Source organism: Falco biarmicus, chromosome 2, assembly GCF_023638135.1.
Source record: "Falco biarmicus isolate bFalBia1 chromosome 2, bFalBia1.pri, whole genome shotgun sequence".
NCBI classification, from domain to species: Eukaryota; Metazoa; Chordata; class Aves; order Falconiformes; family Falconidae; genus Falco; species Falco biarmicus.
Genome location: NC_079289.1, coordinates 45,539,872 through 45,558,442, shown reverse-complemented (window position 1 = coordinate 45,558,442; position 18,571 = coordinate 45,539,872). Strand labels below are relative to the sequence as shown.

The following is an 18,571-nucleotide window of genomic DNA, read 5'->3' as shown; positions in this document are numbered from 1 at the left end:
AGGAGTCTGGAAAATCAGTCATGCATTTATTGGAAAAGAGTTAACTTATTATTTCCTCTGAAAGGCCTTGCATATTGAGCCACTGGCTCTCAATTTACAGCCTTAATCAGGATTCTTACAAAATCTTCACAAAAAGCGTTTCAGGTCACCTTTAATTTGGCTGCAATTATTTATTTACACTTCCTACTTAAAAAATTAGCTGAAGTGGGTTAAGGGGCACTTGATTCATGGGGAAAGACTTTGTCTTATGCCTGATCCTTCTACCTTTAGAAAGAAAGGCCATCCTGTGGTATCTTGCACTGACTGATTACAGTACAAATCTTAAATGAATACCCTTACATATTCAGGACATACACACTCCCAGAAGAAATTTGTTTGAATTTTTAATGCAAAAGCAAGAGAGAGTACATCCCATCACAACTGCACACCTTTGGTACTGAGGCATCTCCACCAACACCTCCCTCTGCCTTTCAGTCTGACACCTCTGCTCCTCCTCCATCTCTGCCCGCCGCCTCTGCTCCTCCTCCATCTCTGCCCGCCGCCTCTGCTCCTCAGCATACTGCTGCTCCCTCTCTTTACGTTGTCTCTCAAGCTCCAGCTCCTGGAGTTCCCTTTCTTGCTCAAAATGCAGGGCTGCTTCGTCCTGGATCCTCCACTCCTCCTGCAGCTTCCTCCTTCCTTCTTCCTCACCCTGTAAGCATGCTGCCAGCTCACTTGCTCCAACTCCTTCTGGCTCCTCAGAAGTATTTCCTTCAGGGCTTGCTCTCCAGCTGGATGCAGATGGAGCCCATGCAGGGACAGATGTTGTGTTTAAGGTTAGAACACTCTGCTCCTGTAGCAAAGAAAAAAAAATAATCATGCTTTTAGGGAAGGGAGCTATTTTTTGAACAGGTTTCTCACTCAGAAAAGTTCATTTACTCTGAGGGAAGACTGTGTAAAAAGCATCCCAAACACTTTCAATGCAAGACCCAGGGTATACTTTGTTTTCATGGTTTGAGTGACTGCTAGCACATTCTCCTAATGAAAGAACTTCATTCCACACAGCAGCCTTAGCAAGCGCCATGGGCAGCGCGGCCACAACTATGTGAAACATTCTGCTTTCTAAAGTATCACTTACATTTCAAGCATCCCATCCCCACTTAAATGCCCACAGAAAACAAACTCATCCATGATACCCCCAGCATTTCTCCCTACTGTTTTGACTTAGAAACCCAAGACCTACCTAAGAACGTATACACAAAGAGATACACTGCAAATGCACATCAGACCAATGAATTTCACATGAATCCTCATGTGGGTGAACCCCCCAACCTCCTCCATTCTCTTACCGTTTGAAAGTCAAGTTTCAGACCTACCACTCTATGACCCTTCTCTCAAACATGAGAAAAGGTCTTTCAGCGGTCAAAAGATGTTTTAGTTGCAGAGAACAAATACCGTTTTTATGGGTCCATCCAAACCTCTAACGATGGAAAAATATGAAATGGTTTACATTCTCGGACAAAGCCCTCTAACAGCTCAAAGAGGTTTCTTATTGAAGTCCTAAGCCTTAAATTACAATCTACTTGCTTGTGACTGTGTAAACACAACTGATCTAGCTAGGATGCCTGAAGCAGCACTTGCATAGCAATAGAGATATCTCAGACACCTCCCATACGCAGGAAAAAACCTGTTCCTCTTCCCATAAGCAACAGCCTCAAAGTCAGCATCTACAGAAGCTACACACATTCAATGTTTTGAAACATATGATAGCAAATCTACGTTTATTTGATATGCAGATTTACTAGACATGGGATGAACCAGCTGCCAGTAACAAGCCAGGCACTTACGAACATGCCTCATGATGAAGTATTGAAGCAGAATTCCAACAAGTAGCATCAGGAGGTAAATATACCGCAAAGGTGTATATACAAGGTGACACTCCATTCTGGTCACAATAATTAATACGTGCTGAAACTTTCTGCTGACATGTTTCTGGTGTTAGTTACCTAACCAATCCTTACGGAATAAAGTCAAAACATCTCATTTACTCTGTTCTTCCCATCTTTGCAACCTCTTTCTACCAATACAATTTATTTTCCAAAATGAGAAGATAAATGACATAGCAAAATAAATCATTTGCCTGCTTGGATGCATCTGCTATAAGAGAAAAAAGGCATCATAAAAAGTAAACAGTCAAAGGTGACGCCATATTCATAGCCTACCTCATCAAAATACTTGGAGCTCTCTTTTTCTGCTTCTTGCTTAGCTCGCAGCCATTCTTCCCTCAGTTTTTCTTGTTCACGTTGGTATTTCTCCTGTCACATTAGATTGAAGTTAAACACACAAATAAGAAACATGGTATGTTTTTATTTGCATTAGAATGTACTTCTGGTATTTAATGTGTTTTTTAACAGACCAGCATAGGAAAAACATGCTTGAGCTCCACCAGGACATTAGGTTTGCCATAAGTGACTGAAATCCTGGCTCAACTACAATCCAAAGTTGTGCAACTAATTTTGGAGAATCCAAGATTATTAGATGTTAAGTCTTGTAACAACTGACTTCATGTCTTTTATATTCCCCGTTTTACAGTTTAGTTTCCATTTGAACAAAAATCAGCTATCTAAGGTACTTCTTGAAAGATGGAGTGGAATTGGGCACGTTAATACAGTAAATATAAAGTGATATCAACCTGGGAACCAGGTTGATTCCAACTGTTTAGCCGATTGCTAAACAACAGGATGCTAGCAGACACCTAAGCAGGCACTGGCTGCCTTCTCCCTTTCTGATTATAAGGCTGTATCGCTGATTGAAGATAAAAACTCATTCTAGAGGAAATTTTCTTAAGGGGGAAAAATAAAACTCATATTCCAAAGTGAACACTACAGCCCTTAAGTCTTTGCTTATTCCTTAAAATCTGTTGCCAGTAAAAGCATACCAGCCTTGCAATGACTGAGCATTTTGGACGTAGTGAATACACAGTCTGGGTTTGATTGTCCTCTTTTTGCTGAATAATTGCTAGTGTGTGTAATTGTGCAGCCCAGCAAATGTATGTGAAAGTCCTCTTAGGCCATCAGTAAGAAGAATTGCAGAAGTTACACGTTAATTTCTTTCAGTAACATTTGCTGCACCCAAGGGATTGCCAGCCTATGATTATGAAGATTAATTATACCTGCAATAAACGGTCCTGCTCCTTTTGCCATTTTTCCTGTCGTTTTCTTTCTTCCTCTTGATCCCAAACCCGACGAGTAGGAGCACTAATGGATGGGACTGGGAGCTAATAGAGCACAGAAATGAAATATTATTATCTTCTTTCATGTAATCAACACTTTAAAAACATTTTTTTGAAGTGGGAAATAAAAGCCATTACAAACACTACAGCTTTATAGTGACAAGGACCTAAATTAGTCTTTTCTTCAAAGGGTCAGAAAGCAACCATTCTATTGCGCATTAGAAAATCTTAGTCCTCTCAGATTTGATCACAATTTTAAAGAAGCATAAAAAGCAATAGAAAGCTTTGGTCTTCTTGAAAAGACCAGGGTTATACAACTAATCAGTAGTTCGTAAATAGTACTTACATCAGGCATTGCAGGCTCTGGGCCTCCTGCGAGATTTTGAAGGCAAAAAACAGAAATCATTAGAGCCATACATATTCACTATTGCAAGACGTGTGTAAATGTGGAAAGTCTGAGCTTCAGACAAATTTTTGCTTCCTTTGTAAGCCATGCTTGCATTTTCCCTACTGAACTTACTTGAGGGCAGAATTCATTAGGTGCTTTCAACTAATGTGTGCAATTGTTTAAAAGCTTTACATGCTCAAAAGTGCCATCAGCAATTGCTTGCATTAGCAGTACATCTCCCACTGTGGCAATATAGAGGTTCTTTGCTACACCTCTCTCCTATTATTATTGTGAAACCCGACTGTTTAGCATGACCAATCACCAGAACGCTGCTCCAGGGTAGAGCAGCTACTCACCTACTGCCCTTAATGTGAATTAAGAGCAACAGACATCCACAGGCAACTTCTCTACTGCAAAACCACATATTTCCCCTTTCTGACTGTCCTCTTTTCCTACTCCCAAAAGCACGCTTGAGTTTGATGAGCTTGTTACCATTCACTACGAACCTTATGCTATTTGAGGCCATCATGCTCGGTCTTAGACTGTGCCAAGATGACTATAAGCGATGTATATTATGCCAATACATTAAAAATTGAGAAAACATGGAGAAGCACAGATGCCTTTCCTAAGCATCATCACTATTTTTCTTTGTTGCCAGCGTACTTGTCACTTAGCTGTCCAAATTTCAGTTAAAAAATAAAAAGTGCATAAAAGCAACAAGTTGCAACAGTTTTCTGTAGAGTACGACCACATGAAGTGGAGAAAATTCAAATACAATAGGTTACAAAAGACATCTAATGAGTCACAGGCTAGCATCCGAACTATATATGCACAATTTTGTCGTAATTATCAGATCGCAGCAGCCACAGGGACAATATGACAGACTTGATCTCCTGCAACTGCACCAGCAGATGCTGAAGTGAGGCATAGACAGCGCCTATCTTTGCTCTCCACTTCTCTCTGCCTTGCAAGCTTATGCTGGCCTGTACATGTTTAGAAAGAAGAATCTTTATATAATTGTAAAGCTAAAGTGTCAAAAGTTTAAAATGAACAAAACTGTACTGAGCATACACTCTAGAAATACACCCTTCTCCTCCCCCTCAAGCACAACTGAAATACTTCAAATATTACTGTAAAATTTATTAAAATAAAACCCAAACTTCATAACCAGTCTTAAAAAAAAATAATCCAACAAAAATACCACCATATTGCAGATACAATGCAGCAGAAGTATTCAAAAGCAAACAGAACCACAAACACAGATATATGCTGTGGCACTTCACATATCTCTTCTAGAAAAAAAACAGAAGCCATCACCACTGAAGGTAAAGTTCTGGCTCCACTGAAATAATTGCCAAAATTCACACTGAACTTCCAGTGGGCCAGGACTTCACTCTTTCAGGCTACAGCAAAACAGCAAGGCATACATAGTCTGAAGACAGCGTTAGACATACAACATTAGTGGAAGTATGTGAGTTGTGACATGCAAACACCAAAAGGCAACCTACAAAACCGAAGTTGAGGCAAAAATGTTTTGCCTTTAAAAGCTAACATATTCAATTCAAAATTTATATAGGTCTTCTTGGGATCTTGTGACAGTCACCACATAGTGGAAAGCCAGTAGCTACCTTTTTTTCCAACCAATTTAGATGAAAGCACAGTGCTGCAACTCAAGATAAATTCAAATCCAGAGTTAAATATTTTATCAACAGCTCCGAGGTCTGCACTAAGCCTCTGCTGGAACATCCAATGTTATTCTTGTTTTGTAGGTAGTAGCAAACCTGAACAGAGTGCTCGATCCTTCTTACTCCTACCCAGTGAAAAAAAAAGTACGAACAACACAGAAGAGATTTTAACAGCTATAGATATAAGAGAACACACAAAGACCCATTACCACAAAGGTAGACCCATGAATTGTAAGAATAACCTGATGACCCTGGGGAAAGAAGGGAAATCAATTATGTTGCTTCGCTGTAACTTCAACAAACAATGCTGAAGAGGTATAGTACCCAGCACCAGACTTGTTAGGAAGAGTGTGCAGCAGGAACTATTTCATGGAAGTACATGAAATGTTAGCTCTTTGGTTTACCTTGCTCAAAAAATTGTGACCGTCTTTTTAAGTTTTTCAAAGAAATAGGTTCAGACGCTATTTGAAAAATACAAAGAACACAAACAAGTCAATGAGGTGCTGGTTTTGGTGGGTTTTGTGTTGGTTTTTTTTAATGACTATCCCCACTGGATAAGAAACTTCTGTTAGACCCCCAATCTATAGCAATGCCATTTCAGAAAAAACAAAAAGCCCCTGAAACACAAAGGAAATCTAATCTTTTGTAACAACAAATACAGTTTTTAGTAGGTTACATCATATACTGATTAGTATTTCATTTTATCACTAACAATGTCCAACTGTAACAACAGTACAAGTGTCAGACTCAGATTCTCTCCGTCTAATTTAGGCCTCCTCAATTGACATGCCAAATTGGACTGAGGTGCCTAATCATCATTTAAAGTCATCAGAAAAGCATGTCCAGAGGGCAACTGATCTCTTGGCCCAGGGGGGAGGAGGGGTACGGAGTACAACATGACGGGACTCATACAATTCACCATGTGCATTCAAGACAAAATGAAATACCAAGTTCCCACTTAAGGATCATTGTTCCATTAGAAAGTATACGTACCTGGTTTCTCTCACTGTCATCAAGTAAGGCTATAACTGTTCATAGCATCATAAGTAATTATTGTTCATACCAGTATTATTAATAGCATTCTCCAGGAATAAAAGTAAAATAATATTAGAAAAATGACAACTACCCCCAAAACCTCACAACTGAAAAGGGCGGGGGGGGGGGGGGGTGTGAGTTCAATACTTTTTACACTCTTCCTGAGCAGTGAAATAAATCAATGCTCATACTGAGTCAGTCTCTACACAACGCAGTAGCAATTACAATAGATTGTGTCCCTTCCCCTTCTCTTTCACCCCTACCGCACAATAAATTTACAACTGCTAATGCAGAGATGTGGGGATTTGTCACTGCGCTGTTGTCAGTTCTCCAACTGCCTAGCATGTTGTGGAAGCAAACTACACCCAGTTTGGATGCAGCTAGATCTCTGATACCTGCCTAGCTTTCAGTTCATTAAGGTCTTGCTTTGCCCGCTGTATAAAGCTTGTGATGATTACACGTATAATGTCAGCGCTTGTTGCAAACCCACACAATTAGCAGATGAAAAGCAGTAGTGGTTTACCTCTTTGTTCATTAGAGCCAAGGTCTCCTTGCATTCCATTTATCATTTTTGTTTCTCTATCCTGAAAAAGTGAAAAATAAAAGGGCTGGGGTTCATTGGATTTGTGGAAGTTTAACCAATTACATGTCTCCCTGACAGGAACTGTGTATCACTGAACACTTCAGAACACTTTCCACAGAAAGATACAAAACTATCTGAAACTGCCTGAGTATATTATAAGACAAAAAGATAACAGGCATTTGAGAGGATCAATAATCATCCGTGAATTGCTGGCTGGAAAAAAAACCCACAACCATCAGTTTGCAAGAAAATGCCAGAAGTTGCGATCTTGCTATTTCAGCTCCTCGGCAGGCAGGGTGTTATTTGCAAGTAATTTGAAAGCACAGATATGCTTGCTCTTTGGGGCTGCAACTTTCATTTACATGAATAATGGAGGTAAAAGTCTTTTCTAAAGGATAAACGCTCTATATGTTCTAGTTCAAATGCACTCTGCACATATTTTAATACTCCTCCCTTAGCAGTGTCTGCTCATGGATGGACAGTAGCAAGTCTTTAAAATGCCTTATTTAGCTTAACACATACGTAACTACATCTCTGTATTTGCAGTACCCTATATGCTCCTTAAGCAATACAAATAAAAACAAGACTTCCAAGGTCTTTTCTCCATCTTCCCCCCATCAAGGTCTTAGACTTTTTACTTTCTTCCTCCCCCTAAATCCCACAACCCTTCAAAAACATACTCACAGAACTTTGAAGGCTGCTGGAGAAGTCTCTTTTTGTTGTTATGGTGGAAACATTTGAAATGTGTTCTCCAGAAGTTGCATCAATCCATTTATTTTCAGATGTACCTATAATGTTGGTAGCCATACTGGTGAGATTGAGGATTTTATGTCTTACATGTGGCAGGGAAGGCTGGTCTTTGCCCCAGTCTTTTTGGTATGTGGAAGATCAAGAAATTAATGTGGACAGTAATGTCAAAGAACAGAACAAGAGTTAGAGAAAACACATTAAAATAACACACACAAACACACACACAACCCACCACATAACAGAAGAGGGAGACACACAAATCAGGTGGAATTTGTGAAGAGAGGAAAAAGGGCTTTTACGAGCAGACCGCCTTCCCCAGAAATGCAAGTGTTAGTCATAAGCCAGGTAAAAGTTTACCAGATATTTTGCTAGCATGGGCTACAGTAGCTCAACATTACAGAGCAATTAGTATTCATTGGAAACTATTTCATTAGCATTAGTAAGGATCGAGAAAATTCTTCCAACTTTACTCACACAAGGTACAGTTTGACTCATATGCTATCCAGGGAAGTGTCATTTTTATGTCCATGCTCATCAAGAAGCACAGAAGGCAGGGGGCAAGGCAGTCTAACCTAAACTAGCAAAAATGATGAGGCGAAGACAAATGAGAAACTTCTCTTGCACTCCCATCATTTCTCCCCTCCCACTACCTAAAATTTATTCAGTGATGACTTCTCCACTAATCTCACTCCTTGTTCGTGCTAGGCCCTGTAGAAGTGATTTGTTTCCTGTCTGTTCCTCACCCCACTACTTTTTTCCCCACTTGCTGGCAGTGTATTCTACCTAGCTTCCCACTAGAAGAATGTTTTGCATTTGTACTGTGAAAGAAGTCATTGGTCACACTTCCAACTCTGGAAAAATCCTTTTGGGACTTTGAAAGGGTATCCTCATTAAACCCATGACAAGTCTAGAGATGCTAAAAGACCTTCAGCCAGGATGAAAAGCCTCACTAGCCAGAACAGGTAGTACCATTCTGGAGAGGCTGCGCAGCATCTCAAGATTTGGGTCAATACCCAAAGCATAGCACAAGGTACTACATCACTCACAAGCTCGTACGCCACCTGAAGCACTCCCTGAAGAAAGGAACACAAGATCCTCCTTCCCTGAAGAAAGGGAGCTGCTGATCGCAGGAGAGAGGCTCTAGAAGTTACTATCGTCTAGAGACCATCCCCTCTTCATTTTTGTGGTATGGCAGGAAAGAAAATGTTATATTCCCTTGCGTGGTGGTTGCATACTTTTTTACCTGTCCATCCTCTCAGAAACAGGCTAGAGCGTAAGAGAGAGGTCAGTAGTTCAACACTTTGTAGACTTGCTTGTCAACACATTTCTAATGCACAAGTAGTTAAAAAAAGCCAGGTTGTGTTAAAATGCAACAGACATGCTAGCAAACTACTTAGCTTAGATACATATTACTACTGTAAGGGTAATAAGGACTCTCAGCTGTCAGGTACAGCAGAGACAAAGCTTATTTGCCTTACAGAGCATACTGTATCTGCCCGACGAAACAACTCACCATTCTTTCCATATCGTCTGACATCCATGAGTAGGTTTCCAGTTTCTAGTGCTCTGCTGATGGCTTCTTCCCACTGACTATAGTCCATACCTGAAACCTTTGTGCCATTGACAGCAATGATCTCATCATCTACATGCAGCTGACAAAGTGCTGCAGGGCTACCTGCAGAAAACAGAAGAAAAATACAATTGTGTCTCAGTTCACAATTATTTTTTTACCACAGTTGTTGCTAGGTCAGGGGGGAATCCTTCAAAGAAACACTTAAGTGATGGATACTCAGAAAAATCTTTGAGAACAATCTATGACACTGTAATGTAAGGTCAGTAAACTCAGTATCCAGGTAGCATTTCAATTTGAAAGTTATGAAAATTACAAACATCAGTCTTTTGGACTTGTAAGTGTTCACATTATGGCTAGCCCATTTAATTAACAACTTCTGGGCCCACTCCTGCCTTCACTAGCTAACCTTTATAATCTGGGACAATGAGAGACAGGCAGCACCACCGTGTCTGTAGCCAATGATTAGCTGAAATTCAGCCAGTGTTTGGGTAATCCTCTTATTTGCCCAAGAAAACGGCGTCCACTTTGTTAGTCCTAGGAGAAGCTGGCTTTCTCGTATTCTTATTTACATTTTCTGGGCTCTACTGCAAAAGCATGCTGCATTACTTCTTTTCTAAAACAGTTTGTTAACTCTGAATTGACTGGTAATTGGGCTCAAGATATTGCTGGGTGCTGTCCCATCAGACTTCTCTGGATTCTAATTATTTTGCCTATTAAGAGCAAATTTTATTGCAGCTTGGACTTTGAATTCTACTGACATTCTGCAGGATAGGCTGCAATTTATACTCTTTTTTCATTTACTACGCATTGGCAGGTGAACTCACTAGCCTAAGAACAGAGAACATACAGGATCAGTTAATAAACTTTTTGCTGTTTTAATTCAGAAAATGGATGAGCTAAGGAACTCAGACTTCCCTAAATAATGTTTTATGAATTACCATACCATTTCCATTAACAATTATTCCCTTAGCAGAATAGAAAATGGAAAAGCTAAGTGAAAACATAGTTAAAGATTGCACAATAAATGCTCATGTTAATAGAATAAAACAAATCTGAATTACTTTGGAAAATGTTTCCATTGTGTAAGTAGTGAATTCCACACACCTTATTCAAAATATACCAAGAACAATGCTATACTCCGTTATCAGAAATTAATGTGGACAAGCATGACGGAAGAATTTAGACACCATATGCTTCATCCTGACAATGTTCTAACTCACTAATAAAACGCTGCTGTGTGGATCATCCACTAAGGATTCAGATAGCTTTAAGTATACCTGGCGCCCCAGAAAGTTAAGAAATAAAGAAATGCTATGATTCCTAATACTGCATGAAACAGTGATCCATCACACTTCACTAAAAAAACAACACTGAGTACTACTTTAGGAGAGAATAGCTTCATATTCTATTTTTCTGCATTCTTCTTAAACTACAGACTAAAAACTCCATTAGCAGTTATCAGTAAAGATTTCAAAACACAACAATTACTTTTCAGCAATACTATAGAAGAAAAGGTAGGGTTTTCATTTGAAGGAAGAAAACCTGGGTGATAGTTAAACAAAAAAATGTGCGTCTCCTTAGAGCCAGGAAAATGTTAAAGAATTAACAGATTTTCAAATATATTAATGGAAGGCACTATTAAGGATACCATTGAAGTTCCTGTTTTCAACAATACCATATAACATTTGGAATTGTGTCTGATTTCAAGACATGAAATCTTTAATACCATATAGTTTGACCACATATAGACTGAACTTCATGCTCATGGTACAGGGAATGCTTCAGGCTCAAGGAGATCATCAGAACTGGTAATTTCCCTTTTATGCTGTGACAGAATGTTCATTTTACTCAGTTTGACAGGGATGAGATCCACCTTAGAGGTGAGAACAGTATACCTCAGTTCAGTGTTAGGAAAGGAAGGGAATTTAAGATTGCGTGGCTCCTCCAGTACCACCAGAAAGACATATCCAGACCATACCCCAAACCATACATACAGATTGGAATGAACAGCAGCAGTCGTGTAACTAACTTCTAACTTCTAACACAGCCAGAACAACTTACACCTCTCAATTTTTGGCACGTTACTTTGCCAGCTGCCCTTCCTCTACTGCCTCTACAGTTGTGAATAAAAGAGCTTAAGAGTGCAAACCAGGGTGACTATACTGGGCTTCTGCTCCAATTCACCTCCAGAGAAGCCTCCAGAGACTAGCTGGCAATTCCGGTGCCAGAAGTTGTACGGTGCCAGTTGTCTCTCTCTGTCCAGCTCCTTTCAGGACTATAGGAGTTACTGGTAATTTCTTTATACTGCTGTAGAGGATTTAGTTTATGTTACATAAAATAGGTACTGCTATTTTTCATTAGTTTCCCTGGAGGTAAATATTTTTCTTTCTTACTATGCCCCAGTGAAAACAAAACCAGCCAAATACTCACTCGTTTTCCACACGTGTTTAGTTATCTCTAACCTGTCCCCATCTGTTGCAATAACAACAGATAAATAGTAGCTTAATTAAAACTTGAAGGAAGCGGGTCAAATTTACTTTGTCCTACATGTCTGCAAGGGTTTGATTGCAGATGTGCACTCCTGCATCAACACAATCTCAAAAAAGGATTGCGAATAGGGTGGGTGAAAGGGGAAGGACTGAAACAATAAAGATTATATGGTATTGGGGAGGTTGGCAGAACAACCTCTAGATTAATGAATTCAAGGCCTTCTGTTTACCTCTGTTTTAGTGTAAACATTGAAAATTACTGTAAAAAATAAGCACTATCTTCTTTTATATGTAGTAAATGGGTCTCACTGAAACGTGTTACAAGCTTAACTCTTAGTAAGCTTAATTTGAGAACACTTATAAGAAGTTAATTTTGCTTGCCAAGTAGTTTTCTTAATTTTTTTGAAAGAGAAGAACCTATGTATAACACAGAGACATTTTCAGACTTTTCAGTAGCACCCAGTGACAGGACAAGGGGCCACAGGCACAAACTAACACAGGAATCAACAGCTGAATGTGAGGAAAAACTTGTTTTCTTTGAGGGTGACAGAGCACTGGAACAGGCTGCCCAGAGAGGCTGTGGAGTCTCCTCTGGAGACGTTCAAACCCCACCTGGACACGATTCTGTGCAACCTGCTATAGGTGACCCTGCTTTTAGCAGGGGGGCTGGACTAGATGATCTCCAGAGGCCCCTTCCAACCCTGACCATTCTGTGATTTATAATCAGTAAAAAGATAAATGCAGGTTATCACCTGAAGAAAACCATATAGCTAGTCAGAATGACACGTATGTCAAGACAAACAGAGAAAGTCTCCCTGGAAGCTATTTCTGGGCTCATGGAAGAGAAAAAGATGACTGGGAACAGTTGGTATGGAGTTCCCAAGCCTGAAACACACTCGATCAGCCTGGTTGTCTTCAATGATGACATGACTAGACCTGTGGATGAAGGGAGAGTGGTGGATACCATCTACCCTGTCTTTAATAAGGCTTTTGGCATGATCTTCCACAGTATCACTATAGAAGCTGGGACAATACTGTCTACAGGGCAGAATGACCAGATGGGTGAAATACTGGCTGGGCTGTCAGGCTCTGTGGGTAGTAGTCAATAGTTCACACTCAGCCTGGAGGCTGATTACAAGTGGAGCTCTCCCAGGGGATGAATCCTGGGTCCTGTCCTCTCTAACGCGTTCACCAATAAGCACGAGGAAGAGAAGGTGAAACACACCCCTATCAGATTTGCAGACCACACCGAAAGGGACAGGGTGGCAGATATACTGCAGGGCAGGGCTGCCATTCAGAGTAGGAACCTGACACCCAACAAGGGGAAATGCAGAGTCCTGCTCCTGGGATGGACTAACTCTGATGTTGGTACAGGCTGGGGGCTGATAGGCTGGAGAGACCCTGGCAGCAGTAGATTACAAATGCTGCTCTTTATTGAAATTTATGGCAGAAGAACACAGCACAGTGTTATAAACTGAGGCAAAGGTATGTCTGACTGGATATGTGGGGAAGATTTTGTCTGAGAGGATAATTACGCAATGCCCAGAGCAGCTGTGCAGTTTCCATTCTTGGAGGGTCTCAAACCCACCTGCCTAAGGCCCTAAGCAACCTGGTTTGAATTCAGTCTTGACACTTTCTTGAGCAGGGGTTTGCTCTATGACCTTCAAGGTCTTTTCCAACCTGAATTGTCCTATGACTTATCCTTAAAAAATAGGAAACACAAGATTCAGAGGTGCTGAGCTGAAAGCATATCTTACTCTTTCAATGGGCCATTCACCTCTTTCATCCTTCATTCCTTTAAAGGAATCTACAGCTACTGAGTAAGGATACAACACAAGCTAGTTGAAAAAATTATGTTAAACACAGGCGATAAACAAGAATACCAAGATACAGTCCATTCTCCATTCAATCTTTATACTTTGCACCCTTCCTTGCAAAAATGGTAATAAAGCATAATGGAGGTAACAGCCACTAGGTCATCTTCTTGCCTAGAGAGCTGGGGATAGAGTCCACATGGACCTATGTGAATGACCAGCAGGAACGTTCACTCCCCTCAGGTTTCTTACTTATACCTGGCAGTGCAAAAAGACAGTCGTCTCCTTCCACATAACAACATTAAACCAGAAGCCTAGCAGCAGGGAAAGCCATTGGAAAGTTACTCTCCATGCAAAGCGAGTATTAATGGTTACAATCTAATTATGAGAAGTGCCCATCTATAGTGCAGAGAGGTCTAAACATTGAACTGGGGGGAGAGGGGGTGGGGCGGGGCTGAAATCAAGGGTGCTCAGTAAGTGCTGTTAAATAGTATTTTTTCCTCTCTGGAAAGTATAATGAAGGGCTAACTACACGAGAAGTTTCCAGTTATTTCTCCTTTCTCAGGATGATCTTGTGTTAGCTGGAAGAAAGGGCACAATTCAATACTCCTCAAGTATTACTGGCAATGGGAAAGATCATTGCTCAGAAAACAAGCATTACACGTGATTTGCTTGGGTTTTGTTGCCGTTTAATTAAGGAAATCAAGCTTGTCTCTGCAGAAGACTACTAAAGCCTAGAAATAAACTTTATTGATGTTTTGATCTAGACAAAAATGTTTGCTTTTCCTCAGCATGAACACATCTGAAAAAACTGCACTGGAAATAAATTTAGAAGTTGCAATTGCTTAAAAATATTAACTATCTGCAAAATTCAACATGGCTAAGAAAGGGAAAATTGAAATGAAAATACTAACTCCTAACTAAGTTTCCTCTGCAAGTAATTACAAACCATATGAAGTGAAATGTTCCAAGCTTAGCTGAAAGGAACAATATGGATATTAGAAGTCTGTATGTGCCACTTATGACTGTTCTGTAAAGGGTTTGGTGACTATGTGAGTAATCACACTTACGCCTTTTTCAGTGGTTATAGAAATGTCCTTGGCTAGCAAAACGCAGTTTTGGTATTTCTGAATTCAGCCCATTTCAAGTGAAGAGGCTTCACAGAAATACATTATCAAACTAAATACGGATTTTTCAATTCTCTACCTATTTTTTTAACATTTACAGCCTTCTTCACAGCAAACACCTTAATTTAGAAGCCTCTGCAAACTAAACATAAGAAGAAAAATTTGTGCAATTAATACACATTTACCTTCTTCAACTGTCTGTACAAAGGCCCCTGAAGAACTCCAATTTGTTGTAAATCCAAAGCTGCGACTGTGGCCAGGTCTCTGGTTTATACTGATTCTCATTTCACTGTACTGTTCCTGAAAAATAAAACATGACACTACAGTATCTGGTATCACAGGAATTTAAATGAGGGAAAGTTTATCCTCTAAATAAGTGAGGCTGTTCACAATGTGCACCTTCATCATCTATTATTAGCATCATAGAAAAAGGAAGCAGTATTGAAGTCAGTTAACTAATTTGTTTTTTATTCAAACAGGTATGTTTTTGGTTTACATTTACATCTTCTCTACATACATATTTAGCTGTGCATCTCTCTTATTTTTAATGTTTTGTAACACAATGCTATAAAATATAAGAAATTTGATGACTCTAAACCCCTAAATGAGTCTTCATGGACAGTCTTGTGAATTTGTGAAACATGCTGCCTCCTGAGAGAGCACCAGTCAAGCAGAGATGTGAAAAAGCTAGATAACTGGAAAGAAGCTTGTTTTTTTCTTGTACATCCTTCAGTGGGAATCATCAGTTTCCTTTAGGTTCAATGCTGCAACTAGGTTTACTTGAATGAACAATTATCATTTTAATTTCATATGAAATACTACTAGCTTGCTATGGATTTTGTAATGGAGGCCTTCAATAATAAAATTAATGCCAACATTAGCTAGAATCCAGATCTCCCATTCTAGCAAACTTTCAAGATGCTTTCGAAGTCAGAATTGAAACTTAACATTACTATTTTAAACTACAGAAATATTTGATTGGGAAAACATTTTGTAAACTTGCTTTCAATCCCACACTATATTATGAACATGTGTTGCATGCATTAACATTTTAATATGAACTCATTAAGAAAACAATTAAAATACACAAATGCATGCTATTTTCATTATCCTGGAACTGACATTGCTATAAAAGAAAAAAAAAAAAAAAAGATGAAAAAAAAGACTTTTTCTGTTCAACACTTAAAACAGACATATTCCAACATGTGCATGAAGAAGACCCCGCACATGCTTTTATGTATGCACTAAATGTACAGTGATATTTTAGTTGCCTAGTGAACAAGCCTTCCTGAAGGGTGGGATTAATTTTCCTTAACTTAAAATATTTAAAAGCCTAGGTATCTAAGCCAATCCCCCACAGCTCCTATGCTGCTAGGATGCAACAGGCAGCACTGCACAAGCAGATGTAGTTGGTCAGAGTCTCCGGACAGGATGCAGCCAGAGGCGGCTCCAGCAGTACCTGAGTGCTGGGTACAGAAGACACCACCAAGGCAACATCCTGAGGTTTTTACTCATTAGAAAACACTCCCTGTTACTGCCCAGGGTAGAAATTAAACCCTTTCTTCAAAGCACAGCTACTAGCTTGCAAATGCTCCTATACAACCCAAGTCCTTAGGTGAGTAACGGTACATTAAAAGTGAATCTACTAATAGACAGGTTAGCACACTGGGCTAGAGCACATATAAAGCTTTTGAATATGAGTGTGTTCCAGGAAATTACTGCTGCTGTTATTTTTATTTCCACCATCCCAACCCAGCTACTTTTGAAACCTACCTCTTGCCTGAGGAATAATGTGACTTTGTATACTGAACTTCACCATTTGTACAGATAGTCTCCAAAACACTTAGCACTCCACAAACCTAGTGTTACTGCCCTGATGACTAGCGACCTGTATCAGTTTCCTAACTCTGGCGATGATTTACAAACATGCCAAATGTAACTTGCATTCCTTAAGTTATAACTCATTTGAGGCACAACACAAGCTTTTATTCTTTTTCTTTTTTCTTTTTTTTTTTAAATTTAAAAACAACACCACATTATTCATTTGCAGGGAGGACAATTTATAGTCTTGTGACTAATTACAGGGAAAAAATATGGACCTAGTACATGTTGTTCTCCTTTGACTCGTTTAAAGACAATCAAAGAACCCATATCTAATCTATATTTTCACTGATCAGAACAGCAATTCCTCTGCCTGTTTTTGCTACAACACAGAAAAAAAAAAATTATCATGATCTCTTTCCTTATACAACAATCATGTTTCCAAAAAGTTATGATAAATTCATTGCAATGGTTAAGGGGCTTCAGGAGTATTAAACTGAAATGCGCTCATTTTCCACCAAGTGATTAGGAAGAAGAATGGTTCAAAGTGACTGGATTTATATAAAGCTGGTGTGAGAAGTGACTTCATAAATCAGCATCCTAGTTCTTATGATCCTCACCCAAGCAACTGGCACAATTAACTTTTACAGCAGCATTAGAAATGCAAAGAAGTATCGCTAATCTGTCAAGGGGCATGAACCCCAGCATTACGTATACAGAAAGGTATCAACAATTAAAGCTATTGCTGATCATTTTTTACATGTGAAACATTTGATCAGGATGAAACAGTACTTGAAGATACATATTAAAAAAAACCACTGAAAGACCCAATAATTAGATAAGCACAAACACAAAGCAATGGTTATTTGCTATAAAATTCATTAATGTGAACATTAATTAGATTAATTTCAAGTAAATTATTTAAAAAAAAAGGAGGGGCTCCAGCCACAACAGATGGAAAAAAGGATAGTATGATACTAACGTTTAAGACTGGCCTCTGAAAAGCTAGTCTTTATTTTCCACCATCAGTTTGAAAGTGCAAATGAATGCTACAGCAGCTCAGATCATTCATCTAACTGACATACCTGATTGTGCTAATTCAGAGAATAACAACTTTGCAAGCATCAAGCAAAATTTAAAACAACTATTTTGAATTAGAATGAGAAATAAAACTAAGCACAGGACATATAAAGGGTAGGGAAAAAATGCAATAAAAGAACCAGTTATTTTCTTTCTCCTGAATTAAATCAAAGGAAATAGTTGTCTGAGCTGTTCTCTTACTACCAAAAGATATTTGCATTTGATGCAATTTACTTATTTTTTTACTCTGCTGTAGCATTCAGTTACACTAAGTAATCACATTATTTCCACACTTACCAGCGATTTTGAAACTTCAGGCTCCGGCAGAGTCACATTTTCTACAGAAGATACAAGTGAAAGAGAATCAGGGGGAATGCGATGCTCTTGTTTAAGAATACTGCTTCCAGCATCTGTGTCTTGGGATTTTGCAGGTAATGCCAAACTAGGAGAAGGTGTTGACTGAACACCTTCTTTTTCCTCCTCCTCACCTCTGCTTTTGAACGCACTAGTGGAGAGAGGGTGCGCAGAGTCTGGTTGAGAAAACGAACTGCTGGTGAACAAAGTCTGAGTTCTTTTAGCTTTTTCTACTTCTCCGTTGTATTTCTGGGTATCATCCATCTAGGACAAAAATGACAGTTTGGTAAATACGTGTTTTAAAAAAAATTCCCTAATCTTTCAGCAATCTAGATGTTTAATAAAAAAACCCTCTCCCTTTCACAAAAATTCTGGTTACTGTACCCATTACCCCATTACTTATTAGTCACTTTAAATAAGAAAAACGTATTATTTTCTTCTCAAGTGCTTGCAGAATAAGTAGTCCAGACTCTTTAGAGATAAACTTTTTAAAATCATCTGCTTAGAATGATTTGCATTCTTACCATTTTTTAATTCAAAACAAATAGGGATTTAGGAGAAAGCTATGAAAATAGATATAGTAGTTGGGAGGTGGGGGAATAAATCAGTTTCTGTGTTTCCGTGCTTTACTGAGTAGGCAAATTTTAGGCTAGCATAAAAT

General features: G+C 39.1%; 1 protein-coding gene across 8 annotated transcripts in view; it reads right to left on the bottom strand.

Annotated features, from left to right (window-relative positions):
- The window catches only part of LMO7 (LIM domain 7), a 131,041-nt gene that overhangs the window by 13,302 nt on the left and 99,168 nt on the right, over nt 1–18,571 (bottom strand). For 3 of the 8 annotated variants that reach the window (XM_056328302.1, XM_056328294.1, XM_056328296.1), the window contains 10 exons: nt 17,854–18,174; nt 14,841–14,955; nt 9,166–9,327; nt 7,587–7,771; nt 6,843–6,903; nt 5,689–5,745; nt 3,558–3,583; nt 3,152–3,256; nt 2,202–2,294; nt 429–832 (listed from right to left, as the gene is read on the bottom strand). In XM_056328302.1, the coding sequence (XP_056184277.1) occupies nt 429–832; nt 2,202–2,294; nt 3,152–3,256; nt 3,558–3,583; nt 5,689–5,745; nt 6,843–6,903; nt 7,587–7,771; nt 9,166–9,327; nt 14,841–14,955; nt 17,854–18,174 (1,529 nt within the window). Of the gene's footprint in view, nt 1–428; nt 833–2,201; nt 2,295–3,151; nt 3,257–3,557; nt 3,584–5,493; nt 5,536–5,688; nt 5,746–6,842; nt 6,904–7,586; nt 7,772–9,165; nt 9,328–14,840; nt 14,956–17,853; nt 18,175–18,571 lie in introns of all 8 variants that reach the window. The other 5 variants (XM_056328301.1, XM_056328295.1, XM_056328299.1 and 2 more) reach the window with 5 other exon arrangements.